Raw genomic sequence first — 26,628 nt, forward strand, 5'->3', positions numbered from 1 at the left:
CCTATATTTAACTGGGGGAAGGGGATTTTGAACTTAAAGTCATATCGTCATATCAGCTGCCACTGGCACACACAAAGGTGCAATGAAACACTGCTTTTTAAAAAATTTTGAAACTCTAAATTCTTAATGTTCGCTGTTTGTGTGTTTGACTCAGTCTCTACTGATATGCACCCCCACCAATTGCTTTGCCCTTGTCTTACTTGACTCCCCACTTTTCATTCCCGGCTCTGTCTATTTCTGTCCTTCGCTGAGTCAGATGGACATCTCCCAACTTAGAATGACACAAACAGGCGGACCGACTACCAATTCAGAGTGACTCAAAACATCAGGAGGACTCTAAAAAACAATACTTGGAGTTGAAAAGAGAAGATTTGGGGGAAATTACCAAGATGGACGAATGTGAGAGTCTGTATTCGGAGATGACGGAGCTGCAGGAGTTTCAGTGTGAAGCTTCAGATGTCATGAGCCAGGATGATGAAGATGAATTGGAAGAGCTACAAAACAGGTGATTTACAAAAAAAGAAAAAGAAAAAAAGAATCTGAATAACCTCATTTTTATTCATATTATCTCTGTTTTAGAGTGATTTTTTTAAAAATGTTAGCTCTTTGTCTCTGAGCTTCTTAGCATCAAATAATTTGTTATAAACAAGGAAAGGAGAAGATGTAGCTCATCTCCATCTGGAAAACATAAACTCAATTTAGTTTCCATTAATCTCCATTAATCTAACTTAATGCCTTAAATAATCACGTAAAGAAGTGTCGGTGTGGCAGCTATATCAATGTTCGATGTTGTTCACCACAACATGTTTTACATCTCATTTTTATACTAGTTTCCTCTACTTATTCTTCCCATTTCATAAATAGTAGAAGAAACTGATATGTTGGATGCATCCCAGAAGGCCAGGCTTCGCTTTTCTAATATTACATGAATGACGCCTTGGGACGTCACCTTTCAGGGGGCTCTGGTGTATTCATAGCCGGAGGGATGGCTCAGAGCGCATCAGATCATTATTTTTTCAGATCATCACTCTCACTGGCAGCTCCGCACCAAACACCTGGTCTAATGCTGGAGATCTGCAAATCTCAAGTGATCATCTTGAGAAAAGATTAACTGGTGTTACTGTGCTTTCATCTTAGATTAACTCAGCTGCCTCGGTGGTCCAAAATGTTGCTCGAATATGTTTTGATTTGATTAATTGCTTTGTCCTCAGGTTATATTTCCATGAGCTGTGCCAAAAAAGATCTCCTCTTGCAGTCATGCCTTTCCTTCCTCCCTCCTCATTCCTCTCACTCTGTCAATTCCTCTCTCCTTCAGTCTCCGAGAAGTTGTCCAGGACCCATCGGTGAAGCCCAAGCTCCAATGCCTAATGGTGGATCCGTCGTTCTCGATGGTAACAGTTCAGAGCGAGGACAGTGGTATTGTTTGGGAGACGGCCTCTAGCCGCTGCTCTACTCCGTGGGCCTCTGAGACGAGCTCCACCTCTGAAGCTTACAGTATGGAGGGCTCTGGAGCTGCAGGAAAGATCACCATCGTCTTTGATGAGGAGAAAGTAGTCCGCAGGAGGACGAGGTCTGGAGGAAGAAGCAGTAGGCTCGGGGACAGGCTGAGCCGACCTGGTAGCTCAAGATCGGCTTCAGCTCTAGGCGTGGAGAGACCGGAGATGGCAGAGGTTTCACTTCCCAATGTCAAGCAGGAAAACAGCAAAACAGAGACGGACTTGGAGGAAATCAAAAGCAAAGATCAGCAGCTTTTTAGTTTGATTTCAGAGGGCTATGAGATTCTTAACATTAGAGTCCCCTCTAAACTACCCACTGTGGACGAGGAGGAGAGTACAGAGCTGCAGGACAATTTGTCTTATCTGGATCAGACTCCAAAGATCAAGTCTCATAATCACATTGAGTGGACGTTGCAACATAATCAAGTCCTGCCAGAGGGGGAGGAAATACTGGAACACCAGGAGGTACTTTTCTGTTTCATTTGAAAGATTGTTATAATGAACTTTGTGATCTTTATTATGCTTCATTTGTCAGTTTAAGTGTTACAGTGCACTTTTTGGATTGAGATGCTGATTTTAATTTCTCCACAGCAAGATTCTTCTCAGCCATCAGCAGACACAGAGCGTGGACACACACCCACTCAGAGAGAAAGCACCGGTGACATTGACTATTTCGAGAAGTTTACCCTTTTGGATGTGGTGGCTTCTGGAGAACAAGCAGAGCTGCAGGAGGAGTTTAAACAGCCTGCAGCAAAACTCCAAGCTGAGGAACAAAAGCCTGCTGGAGAAACAGCCACAGGCGCCCCCTCTGCATCTGAGGACTCTTTCGTATTTGTTTCGGACGTAGATATAGTTGGGGAACACCTTGATGAGGTCTTCTATGGAGAAGGACTTCCTGCTGATGCACTACATCAGAGAGAAGAAGACAAGACTGAAAGCCAAGGAGGGATGAGAAGCAGACGAGAAAGCCAGAGGTCAACGAAAGGGAGCGGATCAGTGTTGTTTGAGAGTGAAGAGACCACTCTCACGCCCATCTTTATCTCTCCTGGACCTCCTAAGATCATTGACCCGATCCTGCTGGAGGAGCCCACTGCCATGTCCTTCATGTACTCTGACCTTTACGAGGATGCTGTGGGTGAGAGGAGGAAGAGTGATGAGGAATACTCTGAGGCAGAGAGCGTGGCATCTGAGAAGTCTTACAGGAGACGTTTGTCAGATTCAGAGGAGGCACATGGGTACCTGGAGAAGTTCATTTTAAAAGACGAATCTCCTACGCTGGATGTTCAACCGGAGCCGGTGGCCAGTGAGAGCGAAGGAAGGATGATGTGGCCGCAGAGTACGTTTGAAATGACGGGATGTTTAATACGAGTGCCAGAAGAAGAAAAGAAAGAAAAGGTAAAGAAGGAGGAACCAGAGGTTCAGGAAGTGCAACTCTCTGAGGCTACTCAGGAGGAGACTATAGGAGTGACCTCGGAAGATTCAGGTCAAGAGTCTAAACCACCAGAGAAAAAAATGGAAGATCAACAAATGAAGCTTGAAGATAAGACAGACAAGACCGAGTCTTCTGAGCGCAGCTCAGAAAAGCCACTTCCTGAAACTCACCAGGCGGACTGTAAAGTAGACCATACACAACAGAGTGAGGGTCATCAGAGAGAAGAAGAAAAAAAGTGTGAGCAAAGCTGCACTGAACCTGAGCATGCCTGTGAGGAGGTGTTAGAAAAGACTGATGAGAAGACACCTGTAGTGCGTGCAGATATAGAAGCACCTGTAAGCAGTGAGGTGCCTCCTGCAGTCAATATATCTGAAGTACAAGCAGAAGCCTGGAAGACGAGTTTGCCTGAGGAGGTTGTTTCTGACACCAAAATAGAGTCTGCTGATGAAGAACTAGTAACCAAAGCAGAGGACTTAGCTGAAGTGAAGGAACCTGAGACTGTAACACAGGAAACGTTCACTCTGACTGAACCCTCGGCTCAAACACCAGCGTCACAGCACAGAGAAGCCGAAGACGTTGGACCTGTTGAGGTTATCACAGACTGTGATGCTGCAGTGCACACTGTTGTGGAGGTAACGGAAAAAGCAGTGAATGAAAAAGAGATTCAAACCCAAGTTTGTGTCGATCTTCAGGAAGTGAGAAGTATTCCTGAAGGACACGAACCTCTGACAGGGGAAACTACTGCTGAGGACAAGTTGGATAAAGAAGGGTTAGAGGTCACAGCCACGTCCATTGAAGTAACCAAGCCTGTTTCAGAACCAGTCATGACAGATGCAGATGAGAAACTTCATGCAACCCTTAAAACTCAGCAGACACAACAAGACATGGCTGATGGTGGATCAGACAAAACAAACTCTAAAGTACCCGCAGAGACCAGTAGGACTTTGGTTCAAGACATAGTGACCGTAGGTGATGAGCTAATCCTCCTCGTCCCCAAAGGAGAAGCTGTAGAGATGGATGTAGAGATCAGCCAGTGGTCAGAGAAAGATACGGTTCCTCTCCCTGAGTCTAACAGCACAGCTGAACTTCAGGCACTAGTAGAAGAAACAATGATGGAGCCTGAAGTCAAAGTAGAACCAGAAACCTCTGCAGAAGAAAAAGAACAAACCAGGAATGATTTCGATATGGACTATTCGCCACCTGCACCTGTAGAGGAAGCTGACTCCAAGGAGGCGAAGATTCAGAGACCCATAGAAGAAGACAAAATCATCTTTACTCCCCAACAGGATTCATATGAAGTGCACAGAGAGGAAATACATCCTGAACAAACAGTCGTAGAACAGATGGCAGAGATTCACGAGATGGAAGAAACGAGCGTTATTAAAGCAGATCTAGTTCCACATGTTGATCTGCACAAAGAGGATGTTGAGCAACAAATGGAGCAAGATTGGGGATTAGCAGAGTGCCCAGATGTGCCTGATGTTGAGATGGAATATGAAGTGATTTCTAAACAGGATGCAAAGGAGATGCCAGAACCTGAAACACAGAGAGATGTGGCTGGGCTATTACCACAGCCTACTCTGAAGAAAGAAGAGGATGAAGAGATGGTGGTAGAGAAGGTAGATTATTTCCCAGAAGAAGAAGAAGAAATGATTGAGGCTGACTATGAAATAATCGACGCAGAGGAGGAAATGCAGGCCCAGTTAGCTGCTGAGTTACAGGGGATGGACTGGTTCTGTCTCACCTGTGGATTTCTGATGTCAGAGAAAGACTGCATGTCTGGAGAGCATCACAGCCACGATGTGACTGCTGTGGATACGGCTTACGAAGAAATAAAGGTAATCTAATATTGAAGCACAGCTACACACGCAGGGCAGCACAGTGGAGCAGCGGTTAGCACTATCTGTGTGGAGTTTGCATGTTCCCCCATGTCTGGTTCTCTCTGGTTCATGCAGTTCTCGGGGTTAGGTTTATTGATGTTTCTAATTTACCTCTTGGTGTGAATTTGAACGGCCATCTGTCCAGATTGTGCTCTGCCTTTCGCCCTATGGCAGCTGGGAAAGGACCTACATCCTACAACTAATGCTGAAGTAATTGCTCTCTATGGTACCTCACCTGATTTTGTCTAAAACAGCCTGTAAGGGGTTACCTAGCCTACAGTGGTTATTTCCTAAAGCCTAAAAACAAAGCCAAGAGCAGTAGTCAGGATATAGTTTCCTTTCTGAACTATGATATAGAGTGCAATACAAAAAGTAGCACAGCATCATGAACTGAACAAAGCAGAACACCAGTTTTTATACCGTAAAATCAAATCAACATTTTTTATTTTCTCTGGTTCCAGAAGGTCAAAGTGGCTCCCGACTGTTTCATCATTCAAACATGTAGCTGCTGACACAGCACAAAAACCACACTCATGACTGACGAGTACTGCGATCAAATAGCAGCTCATTATCCTACATCTCACCAGTGTTATGAACTCTTGTTATGAACATCACACATTTTACGGGCATTAGTTTATAATAAACTGGTCCTAGATTAGTCAACATTTCCATTCAATGCCAACAGGCCGCCACTTCTCAGGCTGCAGCCAAGCACATTGAATTGTAGTGATGCAATGCTCTGCTTTGATCGGTGCAAAGGTCCAGTGTGACATCATCACGTAGAAAATGATATGCAATCCGTACACACACACACACACACACACACACACACACACACACACACACACACACACACACACACACACACACACACACACACACACACACACACACAGGCGCGCTTTCCTCTCTCGCTGTACCTCTGGGTGAGCTTAGGGTCAGCCATCACGTGTGGAGATGAAACCTTCTAACAATCAGCTATTTTAGTCTTTTTCCTCAAATTAAAATGCAAACAAACACAGATCTGCATTTTTAGGCTGAAGGTTCAAGACACATTTTATTGCAACAATCAGAGAAAACGCCTAAACACACACGCCTCACTAAGGGATAAGTTATTTTGGCTTTTCCATGTGGTCTGTCAGGAAACACCTGACAACAGGAGAGGGGTATGTCAGACTTCTGGCACTTAAATGAAGAGAAAGTTGGAACAATTTTAAGAAAGATTGAATGTCATTTCCAGCTGATATTTGAACCAGGTCTTGATGATGTGCGATCCACCATATTTATGTGAAGTATTGACAGCTCTAGAGAGTAAACAACATAAAGATCAAAAGAGCAAAGCTCTAATCTAAGTCTGACTTCAGCACCAAGAAGTGCAGTATATTCAAGTACTCCACAGAGGAGGAAAATTGATCCTGGCATGCTCACCAAGGAAACTTAGCAAACCTGTGTCCGGTCCAGTTCTCCAAGCTAGAAATTGCATTGCACTGCTTCACTTCTACATGCACAGGGGGCTGTTTGTCAAACACGTGTTAAAGTGCTCTGTAATGTTATAAATCTGCTCTTAGATGAGAAATTCATGGCATTCAGAAAAATAAAGACTGGCTTATTTTAAGCATCAAACATTTGCCAGCTGACCCTCAGACTAATTTAGAACTAAGATGTCAGGGCCCATAATTTGTGGTTGAATATTATGGAGCCGGCAGTGTGAAGGGAAATACCTTTTCAAGACCACAGTTACTGCTTTGAAAATTTACTGTGGTCATGATTGTTAATAACTCAAAGAAGTGGCTGTTGTTTGGAAAAAAAATCTTATTTGAATACATTCAGACATATGACTAAAGTCTGGCTGTTGGTAAAGCTAAAGGCTATCTCTGTGTGACTGGCCCAGGGTTGTGTATGCAGGTATGTTCACACGTTCTCCTTCAAACACCTGTTAAGACTCTTAGCAGAGAGCAGAGAGCGGTCAGTGACCACATCTTGACCCAGTTAAATGTGAGCTGCTTGTGCTGAAGCGGTGACAGGGGATCGCCGCTGCTCTTCTTCCTGGAATAGCGTCTCTGATGGCTCTCCTTAAAGCTGCAGCAGACTCGTATTTTAACTTCAGGATGAACCCGTTTTATCTCTCTGAATAGTAACAACTTGCGGGAGGGATTTGTTTAATCTTTAAACAAGATAAAGAACTCGACAGAGCAACTGAGAAGTTGTTATCATGAGTAAAAAAGAAAGCATGTTGTTTTCAGTTGGTTAATAATGTTGTGAAAGATGAAACACCTTCTGTGAAACCCTGGCAGAGATACCAGCCCACAAAGAGATCTGTATTCTTGTTTATCTGCTAGATTTTCTTTAAAACTTTATAATCTTTTGAGGTTACAAACTCTGAGAGAGCTTTGGCTCAGCTTTGGCATCATATGCAAAATATTTCACTTCGCACCTTTGCATTATTGTCAGAGTGCTTACAACTGATATTTCAATAAGAAGAGATCACTTGGAAGAACTGAACATCATTTATTGAGACAGAAAAACTTTTTAGCAATTAGACTTTGACGATGGTGGTACAAAATCCCAGCACTGACAGGATTTAGGACAGGAGCCCCCCGAAGTCTAGATGCTGGTGGTGCTGAAGATGATGACTACATCCAAGCCGTCTTGGATGGAGCTTTAACTGAGGTGTCTGTGAGGTGGAGATGGGGAGGAGAGTCTGAAAGGGAGAATGACGAGAACACAGATTTAAACCACACAAAGTGGATGCTGATTGGCTCAAAGAAGGTGGGCAAGAAGATGACTGGACTAGAGTAATGATGTAAGTATTGAGACTGACAGGATGGGGAAGCAGTAGTGATGTAAAGACCAGAAAAGCAGCTGAGCACCCAGGAAAGCAGGGAGATGAGTGATTGCAGATCTTCGTTACTGAACTTGCGCACAAGCTTCATTTAACCTGTAAGTGTTTGTAAAACAGGAGTCGCTGAGTGGTTGGATCTCAGAGCTTCAGGAGAGATCGGAGAACATCGAGGACTTGGTGTCAGAGCTGGAGCTTGCCTACAACTCTGTGGAGGTAAAGCATGCTTTAGTTGCTCTAAGCAGCACTGTTAGCTCATGGTAGAGTTTAATCAAAAGCCTCTCTTTGCTGTTCGTCTGGCTCAGGATCAATTCATAGAGAGCGAGGCGGCCATGAAGGCTCAGAACAAGGAGATGATGGATGTGGTGATGGAGCAGTACAATAACATGTCTGTCAGCATGGAGGAGGAAAAGAAGACCAAGCTGGAGCAGCTCTATGATCAGATTGTCTCCTTCCAGGAGAGCATTGACTCGGCCAAGGCCATTCTGGAGACCGCAAGCAGAGAGGCTGAGACTGAGGCCAGCGTGAGTCCTGAAGCTCCTCGGGTTTATTGCTCATGAGGGTTTGTGTCAAATTTCTAATAAAATCTTCTTCAATCTGCTCCCCCACTAGTCGCCTGAGGACATTCATGCAAGGTAATTTGCTTTCAATTAAAGATTTGGGAATGAGTGTGGTTTCCCAGGACTTTAGTGGCAACCAGTTTGGCATGCTGCTTGACCTCCAGAACCTCAACCTGTGGAGCATGCCGGTATGCTGGATATTAAAATGCATGAGTGAATTTTTGTTTTATTATTACATATCTAAGAAGCCGTGACAAAAAGTCAAAAAGCGCTAATTTATTTAACCAAAAACATGAATTTAACACCAACAAGTTTTGCCAAGAGGTGTGAAGGTCAGTATCATCAGAAGACAGATTTTATAATTATACTGATTGCCACAAAATAAAGATCCATGTGGTGTGTGCATGGGTGAGGGTTTCTAACTGATCTACCATAGCATAGAAATATATAACATATAGGCTGCGTTTCCCAGGCATGGATTAAATGCAGTCTTTATAATGGAGATCGTCACTGAATTTTTCTTTAAGGTTAGGTTCAGGCTTAATCTATGTCTGGGAAACTGGATGATAAAGTTGGACAAGTGAGCAGATTGCTCACACTTTAATGCTGATTCACGTTGTGGTTTATGGTCAGGCTTACAGCAGCTCTGGACTCAGCCTCGACAATGGAGCTGGGTCCCAAGGGACTGCTGGTCTTTGAGGACTATGCCAAGGCCAACACTTCAAGCTCCAACCTCGCACAGCGAAAAGGAATCTCAGGTGGGTCTGCTGTGAGCTTACCCTGTGTTTGCAGATCTCATGCTATCACACGTACGTATATGTGGCATAAAGCTTCCTGCTGTGTGTCTCAGTTCCCCAGAGGCCGACACTGCTGCCGCAGGAGCCGGGCTCAGCCACCAGCACCAGCGTCACAGTTTACTGGAAAGTCAACCCTGGAGATATCATAGACTGCTTCCAGGTCTACTGCATGGAGGATCCACAGGGCGGTAAATACTTACAGGATGTTTCTTAAACTGGAAAATTGTGGAAGACTAATAATGATGTTGAACAGTGAACAAATTAAAAGGTTTCTGAGTATATAAATGTAAGGAGGTGTTTGTCTTCAGGGTTACATTTGAGGTGTTTTATATCTGTGGTCCACAGCTGTGTCAGAGGAGTACCGTGTGACAGTAAAGGAGAGTTACTGTGTCCTGGAGGACCTAGAATCTGACAAGATGTACAAGGTTTGGGTGATGGCTGTCAACTATACAGGCTGTTCTCTGCCCAGCGAGAGACTCACCTTCAGAACTGGTCAGTCTGCACGCTGGACTTATAGCAACACATCTGTTGTCTGATAAAAAAGTTGAAGAACTGCTTTCATTTTTTCCTGACATGCTTGACAGAATTCAGATTTCTCCTCTGCTATATTAAGACAATGTGCTTGGAAGCAATCTGGCTGTTTGTAGTTTACAGACGAAGCAAGAAAAGTCCTGCAAAACCATAAAGGTGTACTTTTCATTAGTTGTCTCTCTCTGGCAGCTCCTTCAGTGCCAGTGATCGACACAGAGCGCTGCAGCATCCTGTGGGATTCAGCTACTCTGAGGTGGAGCTCAGCAGAACGGGCTCCTGGACAGAGTTACACTTTGGAGTACTGCCGACAGTATGAACTGGAAGGAGAAGGGCTCAGGTGGGTGTTAACCAGACCGGTAAGCACACTGACACATGTTACTATACTAGATGTTTATGTAAAATGTTTGTTTGTGCATATATTTTTGCTGATGTGACTCCCAGATCCATCTCAGGTATCAAAACCTGTGAGCAAAAGATTCTCCTGCAGCCCAGTGAGAATTACCTGTTTTACATCAAAGCTGTGAACGAGGCTGGAGCCAGTGAACAGAGCGAGGCTGCACTCATTTCCACAAAAGGTATCAAGAACACACACTTCACAAATCATGTTTAGAAATTTAAAGGATGTACATGACATCATGGGCATGAATGGTACAGTAATGTGGTGCTTTAGATTTCTTTGTATTGTTCTTTTTCCAGGCTGTAATGATGCTGTTGATGTGCAGCATACATCTTTAATGCCTTACAAGAGAACAAGAATTGTTTTGTTTTTTTCTCTAATCCACACAGGGTCAAAAGTATGCATGCAGGCTTAGCAAGTTGCACCCAAGAGATGTTTTTGGTAGCCATCAATAAGCTTCTGGTATAATTCTGACTGAATACTACTCTACTTGGCAGAATCGGTAGAGTTCATTTAAATTGGTAAAAAGAACAGTCCACGGAAATCTTGATTATGATGATTTTATGTTCACAGGTGTGCAACCACCCTACAGAATCTCTGCTCCCCTGCTTATGTTTTTATACTGTCTGTTACTTTTGTCTTGAGGCACGAGGTTCCACCTGCTGAAGGCATCAGCTCATCCTGCTCTCCAGCTCTCAGAGAACCAGACCACTCTGCACTATTCCCAGGATGCACACAAAACCACCTCGCTCACAGACACACAGTAAGTGTAACCCAAGAACACATCCAGTAGACCTTATTAGGAATACTCTTTTTAAAATCATCGTGTCCTAAAGGTGTCCATCCATCCTTGGTGAGCTGCTGCCAGCACGAGGGATCTATTACTGGGAAACCAGCGTGTCACAAAGTACGGCCTACAGGCTCGGAGTGGCATACAGCACAGCCAACAGAAACAGCTCACTGGGGGAAAACAGCCTGTCCTGGTGTTTGCAGTGTACTCCCTCACCATCAGGGTAAACATAAGGAATTTTCACCCATTGCTGTGATGTTTCTGATAGTTTTGGTCTTTAACTTCCACTTTTCTCTGTCTTTCTGCCCCTATAGTTTCAGGTATCAGTTACTCCATAATGATATTCAGTCCAGCGTGTTTGTAACTGAGACGCCTGACAGAGTGGGCACTCTCCTGGACTACCAGCTCGGTCGTCTGTCTTTCTACAATGCCCAAAGCGGTCAGTTATTAGGCACCTTCAGACAGAACTTCACTCAGCCATGCCAGCCCGCTCTGGCTTTGGAGTTGCCTGGCAGCCTGGAGCTCAGCATGGTGCCGGTGGTGCCGGAGTTTACCAAGGACAGCTAGCTCTGCTAGTAGCCTAACACAGTGGAGAGTTTACAGGTCACGATGGACTCTTAAAATGTTGAAGAATAATGTAGAAGAGATGATTCCTCTAAAGCTAATATATGGGTTTGTGTGTTGTTAGCTGACAGAAGAACGATCACTTCAAGCATCCTTGGGTTTCTTGAAAGGTGGAATACAAATCTAAGTTATTATTATCAGTACTTCAACCACATAAAGCTTTAAAAGCTAGTTTTCTGCAATTGAATTCAAATTATATATGTATCTAGGTTAAAAAAAAACCTAAAAAGGACACTTTCAATTTAGAAAATAGAGCTTCTATTTCATATAAATGGATTCAAATTAAGTGCTTTGATTTATTTCCCCCATTGATGAGCGAGAATGAAAAATGAAATGTGAAAAATGTTATAATTCTGAACCAAACATGTGACAATCTTTTACTGTTTTTGTAAACGTTTTTCTAATTTCACCCAGTTCATTCAATCCCTTCACCACAGATGCTGTTAGTAAATGCTCTAATAACATATAGACATCTGAACACAACCTCTGCATAATTAGTCCTTCAACAAATTATTACTCAAGGTTTTTTGGGGTTTTTTTTTGTCACCACAAAGTTTTGGACTGAGTTTGTGTCTCCAAACATACACTGTGGCACTTTTTAAACTGTTTCATAATGTGAATATGTTTGTTTTGTGTAAATAACCTTTTTAAAGAGATGTAATCAGTTCTTTGTTTCTTATGTGTGACTGTCAACAAATGCAGATCAGCTGTTTTTCTTCTTCTGTCTTGTAAAAACGGATTTTTCTGGTCTGAAAGAACATGATTATTTTTCTATCTGCTCAACTGAACTAATTGGTTAGACTCATTTACCATCCAGCCATCCTCCCCTTATCAGGTTCAGGGTTTGATGAAGCCTGTCTCAGCTGTCACAGAGAGGCAGAGTACACCCTGGACCGGACACCAGTGTGTTGCAGGGACTGTCGGAGGAAGCTCCACATAGAAAGGACCCTTCATTTGAACCAAACACCTCTGTGCTGCAGATGTGTTTTGACTCATTTTCCTAATAATATGCCACCACTAGGGGGCCTTGGTGCTCCGTTAACTGTATTACTGTCTTTTTAAAAATAATCTTTCTGGAAGTTAGGAGAGAACTGTAAACCTGATCTGAACCAAATGACCACAGAAAGAAACTTAAATCTAATTATTTTCCAGACAAGCTTTTTTTCTTTTTTGGTCTTTGTCCTAAAGATCGCATTTCCACCCATATTTAGACTTTCAAATCCCCTTTTATAAGGTTTGTGAGCCACAAGTGGTCATCACAGTTACATGCTTTTGGAGAGGACATTCGCAGTTATTGCATCATTATTTTCCAGGCAATCACACCCTTTCCCCCTTCTCACTCACCTCTGACACCTTTTATCATTTCTGGGAAAATGGAAAGAGGGAGGGAGCAGAAATGTGGAGGGTACACACATGCAACACATCAGTGACCAGATGCTCCATGTGATGTACTGGATTTTTCGGCTGGAACCTGGAGAAAAGCCCTCTGAAGAGGGACAGCCTTCCTGTGGTGGACAACACTCTGCTGGAGCCACCAGATTTTTCTTGATGCTATTTAATATTACTTGACAAACATATTGTTCCAGCACAGAAAGGCAGAAGATGACTGAAATTTCTAACAGATCCAAAATGTGGTATTTATTTCCAGCTACTGCACCCGCTTCCCAAACCATCCAGGAGAAATCTGAGCAGGATACTCGCCTTCATGTGACCGACTTGGACAATACCTGGAGTCAAGTATGCGTCGTTTCCTCTCAGCTTTCTCTGCGATTAATTTTTTCCAGGCTGAAGGCCAAAACCAGACAAAGAGCCCTCTATCCTCCCAACATCTAAACAAATGATCACAGTCAGTCAGAGAGGTATGGCAGGCAACAGAGAAATCTTCTGTAATTGTTACTGGAAAAACCCAAAAGCATGCCTTGATGCGTTGGCTTGGTTTGAGGATGGAGGAAAGATCAGCATTCAGAAATTAAACAGGATGGCGAGAGTCTGTGAGAAAGTTCTTGTCTGGTGTTAGAGGACATTTTGACTATTATTCAATCACGCCACAATATTCAACAATACTGGGGGGAAAAGCCAGAAACCGTTTTTATCATATATGTAATTTAATAGACACTTACAGATTGTGAGCAACAGACATTACAAATATAATTTTGGATATATGTATCAAAATGATGAAGGACACAGTTAGCATGTTGACACTTGTACAAGACACGAGAAGTCATGAAGGCACACTTTTCCCTTATGGTCCTTACAAGACGGCTGACCAGCATCCCCCCCCCCCTTCCCCCCAGCACATCTGTTTCAGAGCACGGTGCTTTCAAGGGCATGCGGCCATGAAGTGAGTTTTTGAAGGTCTGAAGTGAAGAGAAATCATATAAAGGAATCACACGGAGTACAAACACTTCATCGAGGGAATTTCTAACTTTGTGGTCCAAATTATAGTGTTTAAAAAAACAAAACAAACCAAGATAACTAATGAGACATTTCTAACCCTTTCAGTCTGTGGCACAGGAAATTATAGCAGCACAAAATTGAAACAAAACTGAGTGAAAATGGTAGCGGGGAAAAAAGAAAACGAAAGCAACAGCAGAAGTGAGTATTTTCTTACAGCCACATGACATCGTGAACAAAAAAAAAAAACATGATCCTCGGGTCACACACAAATATAATGCATGGATGGCCCTTCTCTCACCTTCGTGTGTCTAGCAACAACATTTTGAACAAGCTGCTCCTTTTTAGAGGAAACAGGAAGTCAATTTCATTGATTATCCTCATAACAATATTTACAACTGTACACTCTGTACACAGCAGAGGAGCTGAAACAAAGTTAAATAAGTTAAATTAGTTACTCTTATAGTCATGTCCGCGCACATACTGTACATTACACCCATTCAAATGTGAACAGAATTTATGGAACATTTTAAAGTGGACACGAGGAAGGTACTTAAAATAGATCCTTGGTGGTAAAACATGTTAAGTGCTCTAGCTTAAAAGTGCTCTACTGTAGTGACCAAGGTCTCGAAGGTGTCCTTTAAACGAAAGAAAAAAAAAAGAGTGAAAAGGTTAAAAGAAAATCTGCCGAGTGGTCCACATTCAGAGGTTAAACTGTGCTGCTGATTTTCCCTGCTGAACTTTTTCTTTGAACTTTCTGTGTCTTTCTCATCAAGCACCACTTCACAGCAATCCATCGCTGACCACATACATGCACGCTTCTTTTTTTCTTTTTTAAAGCCTCACATGCACTGTCACTTCTCTTCCAAACAAAATCTCTCATCGTTATCTTAAAATAGCCTCTTGTATTTATATAGTTATGCTTCCATTCATTTTTTGTTTGTTTGTTTTTTAGAGTCATGTTCTGAACAGCATCTTATGTGTGCAGGGTGCTGCTCTGCGATTCATAGAGATGGAGCAGGATTTAAAGGTCAGGTGTTAGGCAGGAGTAGAGCTTTTTGCACTGGACAGACTGGGTTTGGGCTCTGGTCTGTGGGGTTTGTGCTGTGGGCTGCTGCGCAGGTTGTCATCCATCTACAGCAAAAGGATGTACAGTTTAGTTAGTGCCCACAAGCACAAGCGAGAAATGAAAACACACCAGAAACACGACTGAGATGGTACCTGCAGAAAGCAACTATGAACCCATGCAAAAGAAGAGAAAAAGGAAAGCAGAAGCACCTTTTCTATCAGATTGGACTCTTTGTTTACAAGCTGAGTTAGTTTCTGGAGGTTGGCATCCATTGTTTCCTGAACAGGTGGGAGAGGACCTGGAGAGAGATCAGGCGAGGGAGCACAGACAGAAGAAGAAGAAGAGGAAAAAGTAGAAAGCAGACAGTGAGTGGAACAGGAGCCGTGTTAGACCATTTAACACCCAGAAGTAAAACCAACAGAAGAAAGAGAAGAAAGAAATATGTGCGAAGAATTAAAGTGCTGATGATGTTCTGTGTAAAGATGTTAGTTGTTTCAAGCGCTTAAAAAGTAAAAGCTATAACCACTATAGAGTATTACCAGCTTGTGCAGCAATCTTACAAAAGTGGTCCGAGCTGAAGTAGACTGCGAGGATGTTGTCACAGAAGCCTGTAAGGTTATCCAGCTGTCTGAGATGGCTCTGCAGAGGGCTGCTGGGAAGACTGGCTTTATGAAGGGGAGCCAGGAAACCAAACGCAAAGGCATCCAGACTGGTCGGCCTAAGAGCACAAACACACGCATGTACAGAAACATACACTCAGACATGTCAGGACTTGACTTATAGAAGGTCTACATAAACCCTCAATCAGAAAATCTGTGAAGCACTTTTTCCCTGCACAAAATAGAGCTGCGAGATTAATCAACTTTTCATTTAAAATTTCGCCTTCATGACAAATTATGGAAAACAAAAATGATGCTTAAAATAAAATATTTTGTTGTGATAAAATATTCCTGATGTTGTTTTTCTCCTTCCTAAAAACTTAAACTCACACAGTGTTTAATTCAGCTTGAGCCAGGATGATGGGAAAAAAGAGCGATCACAAAGGAGTAAAAGTTGTAACCAGACTTCTATATATGAGCTAACATGGGATCTGTCCTCATCAGCACTTGCAGGCTCATGTGGTGGAAGCTCAGGCCGGTGGTCACTCCATTCTGGGCTAAAATGCTGACACGTGCTACCAGAGAGTAATGAGAGGGCAGGAATCGAGCACGCTACAAGAACCAGTGTCGATCATCACCAGTCAAGCCCTCACATGGAGCCCCCAAAGGGAGGAGAAAGAGAGGACAGCCAATAAACACTTGGTGAAGAGTACTCCAGCTAAACACCCAGAAAACCTACATAGGTGAAGGACTAAAGAATAAAGAACTTTGTTTATTCCATGTATTCATTTTTAATATGTTTTCAGCTGAATTGAAATCCAAGGAAAAGCAAAGATAAAGTTCTCAAATAAATCAGAATTATGCGAGTTTTTCAGGTTTTTTTAGTCTATTCTGCTTCCCCATAGCAGTCTAACTGTGGAGTGTATGAAAGCTTCTCTAACTAAACACAAAAAGTATGCAAACACTGGAGAACTCACGAGTTGCCAAAGAAGAAGTTAGCTGTTCCCAGTCTGTAGGAGAGCAAGTTCAGGCACTCTTTAGCATCACTGTAGATCTACAGGACACAGAGAGAGAGACACATTTACATTTCTGAAAAAACAGAATCTCACTCCAGGCGAAGTTTAAACTGTGTCTAAGCGATGCATCGGTACAGAGCGGCATTTACCTTTCCCTCCACCTCAGAGATTCTGTGCAGCGGTGCCTCTCCTGTGGTTAGAAGGATGCGGGAGAGGGCGCCGCTGGCGAGACGTCCTGGTACGAAAAAATTCAGCGGGAACGGCGAGCGTGAGGCGAACCAGGGCCGTGTTAGATTGGAGTAGTTTTCTGCATCGACCCAGAACGTGTGCAGCTGTGGGACGCAGACATCACCCTGTTAGCTTACGACCACATGTTGTCAGGGAAACGGCAAAAGGAAAGACTTACCAGAGCTGGTTGCAGCTTCTCCTCCAGCAGAGCGATGTAGGCCATCGTGTCTGCTCCTTGTCTGGCTGTCAGCTCATAGTCTGCATTAAACCTCTGTTTAAAAAAAAAATAGATGTAGAGATTTATAGATTTGGCTAAACAGTTTAGGACACATGCCGAAGAAGCAGGCACACTCACTTGTTTCCTCAGAAAGTTAAGAATTTGTGTTGGTTCTTGAACTGCAGTGTCGCCACAAACCAATTCTGGGACAGTCACTGTGATTAATAGAAAACACACATTAAAGTTGGGTATTACAACTGACTAATGTCTTATTAAAGACAATCAAGTTCATCATGCTCAATGTAATTTACATTTACCAGCCACAACAGGGAGGCTGGTAATGCTTTAATCATGTGTGTGCGTGCTATCAAGGAAAAATGCGGTCTCTTGAGAAATAAACTGTGGGAAGAACTGCCTCAGAGATGGCTCTGAGTACTCTGGCAGGCGTTTACACGGAAGAGTTTGTTAAGTCTGTGCCACAACCGTGCAAGACGCAGTCGCAAAACCTTTGCAAGTGTGCTGCATGAACAGATGCATGAACAGATACAAATATTTTAAAAGAATGCATGAATTATGCATTCTTTATAACTATATGTACAGTTATATATTCTTTTATGGGTTCACTGATTCTCTGTTTAAGGCATGCAGAGCCTAAAACTGTAAGACTGTGTTTATGGGAGGGTGCAGCCCACCTGTAATTGTTTTCCATGTCCAGTCTATTGGAGAAACTGCGACTTTTGCCCCAGAAAACTTGGTGTATGCCTAAAAGAAAACACAGGTTAGGGAAGGTTTTTAAAAAATATATCACTTATAGTTCAAATGTAATGTTATGTTGGAACAAATGATCTAAGAGCAAAAGTACTACAGGATACAACTACTTTCAGGGAGATGAGTACTAGACTTTTTAGAGCCACAGTGCAGGACTGTGACACTTTAATCAAAGTTTTACACAATCTCAGTCTTGTAGTACAGATGAAAGCTCGCCGCAATCAAGCAGGACTTTGGCATCGACTGCAAATTCTAATTTGGCACAGGGACACTATGATTACAGCGCTCACCTTCAACAGCTCCAGGGAAAGAGAGAAAACGTAAATAAAATAACAAAAATTAGAAGAAAAATTAAAAAGGCATCAAAATAAAGACCAGCAGGTGCAAAGGTTAGGGCTACAGGGGACTATTGTAAAGGTGTGTCATTCCACCATGTTTTAAAAAAAAAACTTGGGCAGATACAGATATCTATTTTTGTTCTATTCAGATTAAACTATCAATTGATTTTTTTGGTGTTTTTTCAGTACAACTTGGCATATTTGTTCAATCCATCATGAAAGTGGAATCAAAATAACATTTTGTGACTAAAAGTTTAGTGTTAATAAAAAATACTATACATGTTTTATTTAGCAGTATGTAACTTCATTGCATTCAGAAATTTTCACTAGTTGTCTTTTGCAATGTGAAGTTTTTTTTTAGTGTGTTCTCAAATATGAGAGTGTACAGGACAGCTTTAGCTTAGTTTTTTCAGATTTTAGCTAATCAGTATTCACACAGAGATATTCATGTTCAAACACTGGTTCGGATTTTTTTTTAATGGGTTGACGCACCAGTTTTCACAAAAATATATCTTGAAACACAAAGCACAAGTTTCAAACTGATCATTATACATGTTCAAACTTTGAACCATAAAATGTTTAGGCAAATTTGATGATTTGAATCGAAGAGACCCAGCTGCAAAAACCCTTTAGTAAAAGAAAGTCACTTTCAGTGTTTACAATGATCTACAACACACCAAACACAAAACAGCAAATCACAACATACTATAACTAAACCATAACTAAATCAATACATAATTATTTTCTAAATCAAGAAAGGTTTGCCAAAACAAAATGATGCATTCAAAACAAAAAAATTCCACATTTGCTTCCAAAAACATTAAACTACATTAAAACTTCTGTTTTTAAATTGAGTAAAAGGTTCAAGAAGAAATGAAGAGGGCACACTCTGTCCTGCTCCTTCGTACGATTAAATTGTAAGGCTGTTGAAGCCATCAGAGTCAAGAAACAAAATTATTCCATTAAAATCTGACATTTAAACTAAGAAAAAGTGTCACCTTGTGGCAAGAGCACCCAATGACAGATAACATGTTAGCAGCAAAAAACTGTTAATTTTCGGACGGTGTTATCAGGTTAGCTATCATCTACAGCTTTTTAGCGAAAATCCTTCAAATACACCTGAAAATATAAATATTTTTTTTAAATCCGAGGCTCAACCAGCTGACCTTGAGAGATCACAGCTTTTCAAACAATGGGAGTGACTTATGACAGCCAGCTACACATGAAGGACAAACCCTGCAGCCAGCACAGCCGTGACTCTGTGCTTGGGACATGAAGTCCAGCTGGACACGCTGTTATTTTCTATCCTGCACATCGATGCGGCTAACTTACCAGGCAAGCTGCAGCAGGTAAGTTAGCACGGAGGCTAACCACAAAGGACGAGAGAGGAGACGAAAAGCAAACCGGAGACGTGACGTGCCGTTTTAAAAGCGGCTCCAGGTGCACTGAGCGTGTTGTGTTTGTAAACAGGCTGTGAGCTTACCAGAACTATGAGGGACTCGGTGTGAACAGAAGGCAAACCCCAGTCTCCTCCCCAGCATCTCAGCTCCATGGCAGCCGCCATGTTTTGGTTCATTCAACGGGACACTGACGTCACGGGGTACCTTTCACATCAGAGCCTCCAGGTTTAAAAAAAAAAGAAAGGAAGGAAGGAAGAAACAGAAAAAATCAAGTCACATAACAAATATTAAGCATTTTCTGTAACTCTTTTTTTTAATTATTAATTCTTTTATTTATTGATTCATAATTCAGTACTGTTCTTTTTTTTCTTTTAAAAAAGCGTTGTTTTTCAGCCAAATTATTTTAAACAAAGATACTGGCCCAGCTTCTTCATGGCTGCTTCCACAGTGTGAAACAGTCTCTGTGGGACTGCAGGTCACATGGCAGCAGCATTATGTGTTTAGGCACGTACCATAGTCAGCTTGGGGAAGTTCAAACCAATTATCAGAGTGAAGTAGAAAGGAGATTGCATGGTTGTTGGTGGCAGACATGCTGTCATTTATTTTCCCCCACACAACCATCTCTGGGGTTTACAGAGAATGGTCCAAAAGGAAGTGAGCAGCAGTGCTCTGGGTGAAATTACCTGGTTGGTGTGAGAGGAGAATGACCACACTGATTTGAGCTGACAGGGAGGAAACAGTAACAGTGAAGCCAATAATTTATTTATTTATTTTTATCAGCGAGGTATGCAGAAGAGCATTTTTAAGACATAGTACTTTGAAGCCTTAAGGCAGGTGGGCTTCACCAGATACCTCATCTGTCAGCTAAGAACAGGAAACTGAGGCCACAGTTCACATGGGCTCACCAAGATTGTACAGGGAAAAACAGATTGCCAGGTCTGATGAGCCTTTACTGCTGACACATTCGGATGGAAGGGTAAACAGAATGAAAGCACGGATCCATCCTGCCTTGGATCAACTGTTCAGACTCCTGGTGGTGGTGTAATAGTGTTGCAAATATTTAGATATTTGGCACACACAGATGGTTCCTGGTACTTACTGAGTATCGTTTAAACGCCACAGCCTATCTGAGTATTGTTGCTGATCAGTGTGCCCATTGTCGGATGGCTGCTTCCAGCAGGATAACAAGCCATGTCACAAAACTCAAATCATCTCAGTTCTTCAGCATGATAGTGAGTTCAGTGTACTCAAACAGCTCTCAATCCAGTAAAGCATCTTTGGGATGTCATGGTTTGGGAGAGTCACATTCGATATTTGCAGCAACTGTGTGACGCTATCATATCAATATGGACCAAAATCTCTCAGTAATGTTTCCAGAAGCTTTTTCAATCTATGCCACAAAGGATTAATGCTGGTGAAGGCAAAATGGGGTCCAACCACCTTCTAGCAAGTGGACAGTGAGTGTATATTATACAGCAGCTACAGTAGTTCTTAATTTATCCTTTATTTGTTCCCTGCCTTGCTCCTTAGATACTTCCAGGCAAATTTGGAGCTATGGTGATGAGGTTAGCAAGAAAAGCAAATACTCAGTGAATAAATGTTAATTGTAATTAAACTCTTTGATCAGCAACTAAGTCATGTGGTTAATGTTTCTCCAGTGTTTTATGCTGCTATTATGGCAATACTTCAGAGCCAGAAATGACATGCTGAAAAAGTCATATCACTCAGTTTCTCTTTAATGTTCTCTAGTTTCATACATTTAAAACAGCAATCTGTCACGAAACACTGATTTATTAAACAGCAGCAATGGAACAAGCAATCGTTTCATATTTAGATTTCCATGTAAAGTAGTAATTTCCATTTCAGTGTTATTTTATTGATTATTATTTTTACCCGCCAGAGCAAAATGTCTGTCCAAGAGCTGATAGGCAGACTGTTAAAGACTGCCAGGTGTTTGTTCAAAGGCCAAGCAGCCAGACACAGGTAGATGTACCGCAATAACGCACCGAGGGATGGTAAATGTCTCTCACTGGCTCGAACCAGCAGCTGAGATGTTGAAATGTACTTGAGGTTAGTTAAAGGAGAAAGCATTAAGACGAGCACCAGACATCTATCATCAAATGTTTCCAGGACTGAAAACTGCCCCGAGCCTCGCCCTCTCTGCTCCTCCTTTCCTGCATTCTCCTTCTCAAAAGAAGCTTCGCAGAGGTACAAAGAACCCGTTACATTAAATCAGTTTAAAATTAAAAACATCTGCTGTAGATTTATGCAGTTCAGCTGGCTTACTGAGGATGAGCCAGGGCATCGGATCCTCGTTTATGGCACACATTCATGATGTTTGTGAAAATATAACAACAGCCAGCTGGAACCAAAATGTTCCTCCCTTGAGCTTCACAGGCATCTGGTTGGCTGTCTCTATACAGTGTGATTTAGAGCACTTTTCAGCTACTTTATTACAAATCTCCCAATGTAGCATGACTCTAAATAAAAAAATGGGTCATAAATACATAAATCCCACACACATTTAGCTCGTATAGTATGTGGAGAGAAAAAGTCTGACAGTCATTTTCAGAATCAAACAACTTTCCAATTCCCTTTTTTAGTTTTACATTTCTTGTTTACAAATTATTTAATCATAATTGATCTAGCAAGGGGACACTCCCCCGCCCAGACTATTAAAATGGTCTCTTCACTGTGCCACTTTCGTAACAGTAGCGGACACTCCCCTTTGCTTTAAAGGCTGTGGCTGTGGACACAAGACCATCTCACCTCTGCTGAGATTTTGGTTCAAGATCTGGAGTTTTTATTTTCAGCCTGTGTGAGATCAGCTTATTGATCTTCAGGAGGACAGTTCAGAAACAGGACTTCTTTTGAGGTGTGCCCCCCCTTTGAAGCGCTGATGATTGGTATGTGCGTCAGAGCGGCAGCTCTGTCCCTGCTGCTGCAGCATCTGGTGCTCACTGTCACAGCTCAAGGTGTTGGTAAGTGCTGGCGGCATCTCGCTGTGCATGCCCTTCTGCAAAGCATGACATATTTTGTTTCTGTGTTCTTTATATGTTAAACTTAATCTTTTCTGCTGATATATTCCTAAAAAGCTTTTGTTTGAAAGTGAGTTGCACAAAAAAAGGGAGGGAGGGGGTAGCTTTGGTGATGATGATTGCTGGAAATTAGGTTGGCTTTTTTGTGGTTGTAGAGTTTTATGTCCAGGATCCAGAACAGTCTGACCTAAATAAGGTGGTAGAAGGACGCTAACCGTCATCTGAGAACTGCATTTGCAAATCTTTGATTTTCCTGGAATCTACATGCAGATCTTTCCGTGCAATTTCTAGTCACTTTGTATTATTACTGAAATTCCACTAATGGCAATGTGAAAGTGTGTGAGTGGGTGTTTGTGTGCGTGAGTGTGAGGCAGCGGGTTTGTTCCAATGGAAAAAGTTTACTGCTGGACCTTTCTGCAGCTCCCGTCTACCACACCATAAAAACACACAGCAGGGTGCTGACATGAATGCACACGCGCAAACACACATACACAAGTACACTGTGACACATAATAAAACACCACAGTGCACTGACTCAGCAGCAGCAAAACAAAGTGTGCTGGGAGTTGCAGCCAATAAGACAAAATACTGAAAATACTTAGATGAACTCGTCATTTGCTTTGTTTTAAAAATATGTCTTTTCTCTTAAGATTTCTTCTCACAATCGTGGTATAGTGCTAATCCAGTGTTCTCCTTCCTGTGTTAGTCTACGACCTGCTGGTGTCACCAGACTGTCTGCCAGACTTGCTCCAAGGAAGCTTGAAGAACAAAGGAAGAGATGAGGCTTTCCTGCTTTCGTCCTTTAGGCTCCACAGCAAGGCACCCACCTCTCTCTTCAGTGTCATCAACCCCACAGACAACACTAAATACCTTGACCTCACCATGCAAGCCAAACTGAGCAAAGGTGAACACTGACACATACTGAGGAGCCTGTGGCAAATGCAGGCCACTCTATTCTTTGTTTTAGCTTCTTTACAGCTTTCATTCAAGCATCTCTATATCTGCAGTGACTGTTCGTTACCAGAAGACTGATGGCAGATATGGTACAACCAGTTTCAACCATGCATCCCTGGCAGATGGACAAGAGCACCACGTGATGCTCCATGCCAGCGGTCTACAGCGTGGCCCTGGTCGTGTTCACATCTATGTAGACTGCAGGCTGGCTCACACTTTGGATGGTGTGCCAGCCGCGTTTGGGTCACTTCCACAAGGTCCCAACAAGGTGGCACTCAGGACGCTGCAGTCAAGAGGACAGGTGAATGAGAAGTTTGTAGCTGAGAAAGAAAAAAAAAGTACTGACGATATGGTGCATGGAAACAAAAACAGTGACGTTTCAAGATCTCATTTTGAGTATATTATTTTGAATAAGAAATAACCCCATGCTTCTCTTCAGCCCGGCTGACAAAGAGTCAGAGCTCTGTTGAACTGAATATTCGGTTGTATTGTAACTGTAACCAGTAATGACTTCATGAATTTCTTTAAAAATAACATTTTAATAATTAGAGAAAAAAATTACTCGCAACCATCTCACAGATGTATCATTACATACAGCTGCTTTCAATACTATTGATATTTATTTAGAGTTTTTCCCTCTGATCTTTTTGGGTCAATGCCAGTAATTACTTACTCCAAATCATCAACATGTCCTTTAGACCCCGTTCCCACAAGAGTGCTCAAAGAAGTCCTACCATTAATTAATGCTTCAATCTTAAATACGATCACCCTATCTCTATTAATCAGCTCTGTACCACAGGGCATCAAGCTGGCAGTAATTAAACAGTTACTTAAAAAAAATCACTTCACTTAGTTATCTTAGCTAATTATAGGCCAATCGCAAACCTTCCTTTTATCTCTGCCACGGCAAGTAAGATGAGCCGTGTGGAAGTAATAAAGGAGGATTCAAACGCAGGCTCTTGTAAAGGTGTGAAGGTGGTTTATTAAACACAAAATAAAAATAGACAAACGGAGAATGAACTAAACTATACTGGGAACAACTAACTACTGAACATGAAGGAAGCTAGACGATGGTGACAGCAGGGAGACCACACGACTGGAACATGGTAGAAACACAGACAAGCCAGCAACTACTACAGCAGAAGACTCAGGGAGATTACACACAGGTGGGGGACACAGCTGGGAGTAATTAATGAGACGAGACAAGGGAGGTAAACTGAACACACCCATATGAGACGCAGACCTTCACAATAAAACAGGAACAAGACATCACTACGCAAAGACGCAGACCAGACACAGAACTAAACCCACACAAAACATGAGAACACAAACCCTGTGAACAAAACCCTAAACCAGAACCACAGTAGTATAATTTATCGTAAATAATCAAAACACCAGAGAACCCCAAAACACTCCATAATGCAAAAATAAACCCAAAACATAATAAACTTAAAATGCTGGGTCGATATTAGATATATGATTTCCTCTTCACACACAAAGGTTAACTATGGCGTTCCACAGGGTTCTGTGTTAGGAACAATTCTGTTTATATCATACATGCTTCCCTAGGCAGTATCCTTACAAGGCATAGCATACATTTTAACTGCTATATAGATGACACCCAGTTCTATCTGTCAAAGAAGCCAGAAAACACACACACACACACACACACACACAAGTCTTAAAAACATAAAGACCCGGGTGACCACTAATTTTCAGTTTCTAAATTCAGATAAAACTGAGGTTATGGTTCTCTGCCCTAAAAAAATAAGAATGAAATATGATACGACTAGTCATTATAATTAATTATAATATTATAATTAGAATATAAAGTGCTTTGAGGCAACTGTTGTTGAGATTTGGCACTATATAAATAAAATTGAACTGAATTTAATATTCCAATTAAACATTCTCACTCTGCTCCTGTAGTTTATTCTGTTGTTGTTTATTCTATAAGGGTGAAGTGACAGACTTGAAGCTAGTAATAGAGGACACCATAGACAATGTGGCCACTCTGCAAGACTGTACCATGGATCAAGCTGAATCTCTGCAGCTGCTGGGTGAGTTACATCACACTGACTCACATCACTGGACATTTCTCTTCTTGCAGATGCGATTTTGACTGTCTAATTATGATTTGCAAAATCCTCACAGCTCTGCAAGGTGGCAGGATGATGCAAGATCAGGCCACCATAACAGAGCTGAAGAGCATGTTATCTGAGATGAAGGAGCTGCTCAACCAGCAGGTAACCTTTTCTGCATGCTGGTCTTGTGTCTCTCTCTCATGGATAGCTACTTGGATGGATTCAGGGGCTAAATACAGAAAAAAAATAAAATGAAAGGGCATCCGAGCATTTTTAACACAGAGCTTCAATAAGCAGATCTATAATGATGATGTTGTTTATTGCTTTTATGGATGTTTTTCTGAATGCACTTTGATGCTGAGATAAAATGAAATGCCTGGGGGATGCTGGTAGAGAAGAGACTTCCTAGGTTGTTTGGTAAAATAGGCTGCATTTAAAACAAAAGACGGGGGTATATTCACAACAGAATTGGTTTTGCATTGTAACATCAGCTTTTTGCTGTGAAATGTGAGAATCCAGACTGTGAAAACCTGCTGCTTTTGTCTGAAGGTGTCTTGTTTCAAGGATTTGTGTAACCCTTTGCATCAGACAGCTGAGTCCATCCATCCATCCATCCATCTTCATCCGCTTATCCGAGGTCGGGTCGCGGGGGTAGCAGCCTAAGCAAAGAGGTCCAGACCTCCCTCTCCCCAGCCACCTCCTCCAGCTTGTCCGGGGGAATACCAAGGCGTTCCCAGGCCAGCCGAGAGATATAATCTCTCCAGCGTGTCCTGGGTCTGCCCCGGGGCCTCCTCCCGGTGGGACATGCCTGGAACACCTCGCCCAGGAGGCGCCCAGGGGGCATCCTTGCCAGATGCCCGAACCACCTCAGCTGGCTCCTTTCGATGTGGAGCAGCAGCTGCTCTACTCTAAGCCCCTCCCGGATGGCCGAACTTCTCACCCTATCTCTAAGGGAGAGGCCAGCCACCCTTCGGAGGAAGCTCATTTCCGCCGCTTGTATCCGCGATCTCGTTCTTTCGGTCACTACCCACAGCTCGTGGCCATAGGTGAGGGTAGGGACGTAGATCGACCGGTAAATTGAGAGCTTCGCTTTTACACTCAGCTCCCTCTTCACCACGACTGACCGGTGCAGCGTCCGCATTACTGCAGCCGCAGCCCCAATCCGTCTGTCGATCTC

The 26,628-nt window shown here is 42.5% G+C and overlaps 3 protein-coding genes across 4 annotated transcripts in view; 2 read left to right on the forward strand and 1 right to left on the reverse strand.

Moving 5' to 3' along the window:
• cmya5 (cardiomyopathy associated 5) lies at positions 1-13,665 on the forward strand. Its single transcript, XM_086314154.1, has 14 exons — positions 1-505; positions 1,316-1,961; positions 2,088-4,766; positions 7,768-7,863; positions 7,953-8,171; positions 8,260-8,282; positions 8,841-8,965; positions 9,058-9,192; positions 9,350-9,496; positions 9,725-9,872; positions 9,977-10,110; positions 10,578-10,695; positions 10,769-10,945; positions 11,037-13,665. The coding sequence occupies exons 1-14, from the start codon at positions 390-392 to the stop codon at positions 11,287-11,289; spliced, it is 5,016 nt and encodes a 1,671-aa protein (XP_086170280.1). The 5' UTR covers positions 1-389; the 3' UTR covers positions 11,290-13,665.
• Positions 13,400-26,628, reverse strand: part of mtx3 (metaxin 3) — a 17,392-nt gene continuing 4,163 nt past the window's right edge. Inside the window, exons 2-10 of one of the 2 annotated variants that reach the window (XM_086314160.1) lie at positions 19,459-19,594; positions 17,562-17,631; positions 17,008-17,084; positions 16,831-16,923; positions 16,574-16,756; positions 16,386-16,462; positions 15,349-15,527; positions 15,019-15,107; positions 13,401-14,874 (exon numbers count right to left, since the gene is read on the reverse strand). In XM_086314160.1, coding sequence (XP_086170286.1) covers positions 14,779-14,874; positions 15,019-15,107; positions 15,349-15,527; positions 16,386-16,462; positions 16,574-16,756; positions 16,831-16,923; positions 17,008-17,084; positions 17,562-17,631; positions 19,459-19,551 — 957 coding nt within the window. In that variant the 5' untranslated portion in view covers positions 19,552-19,594 and the 3' untranslated portion in view covers positions 13,401-14,778. Of the gene's footprint in view, positions 14,875-15,018; positions 15,108-15,348; positions 15,528-16,385; positions 16,463-16,573; positions 16,757-16,830; positions 16,924-17,007; positions 17,085-17,561; positions 17,632-19,458; positions 19,595-26,628 lie in introns of both variants that reach the window. The other variant, XM_086314161.1, reaches the window with a different exon arrangement.
• Positions 22,088-26,628, forward strand: part of thbs4a (thrombospondin 4a) — a 17,378-nt gene continuing 12,837 nt past the window's right edge. Inside the window, exons 1-5 of the mRNA XM_086314155.1 lie at positions 22,088-22,356; positions 23,120-23,317; positions 23,421-23,668; positions 25,325-25,427; positions 25,522-25,613. Of these exons, the coding sequence (XP_086170281.1) occupies positions 22,275-22,356; positions 23,120-23,317; positions 23,421-23,668; positions 25,325-25,427; positions 25,522-25,613 (723 nt within the window). The 5' untranslated portion in view covers positions 22,088-22,274. The remainder of the gene's footprint in view (positions 22,357-23,119; positions 23,318-23,420; positions 23,669-25,324; positions 25,428-25,521; positions 25,614-26,628) is intronic.

The sequence above is a fragment of the Aulonocara sp. 'chitande type north' Nkhata Bay genome, linkage group LG12 (assembly GCF_057382095.1).
Source record: "Aulonocara sp. 'chitande type north' Nkhata Bay isolate Kocher_YH1m ecotype deep benthic linkage group LG12, A_spYH_male_GT1.1, whole genome shotgun sequence".
In the NCBI taxonomy this organism is placed as follows: Eukaryota; Metazoa; Chordata; class Actinopteri; order Cichliformes; family Cichlidae; genus Aulonocara; species Aulonocara sp. 'chitande type north' Nkhata Bay.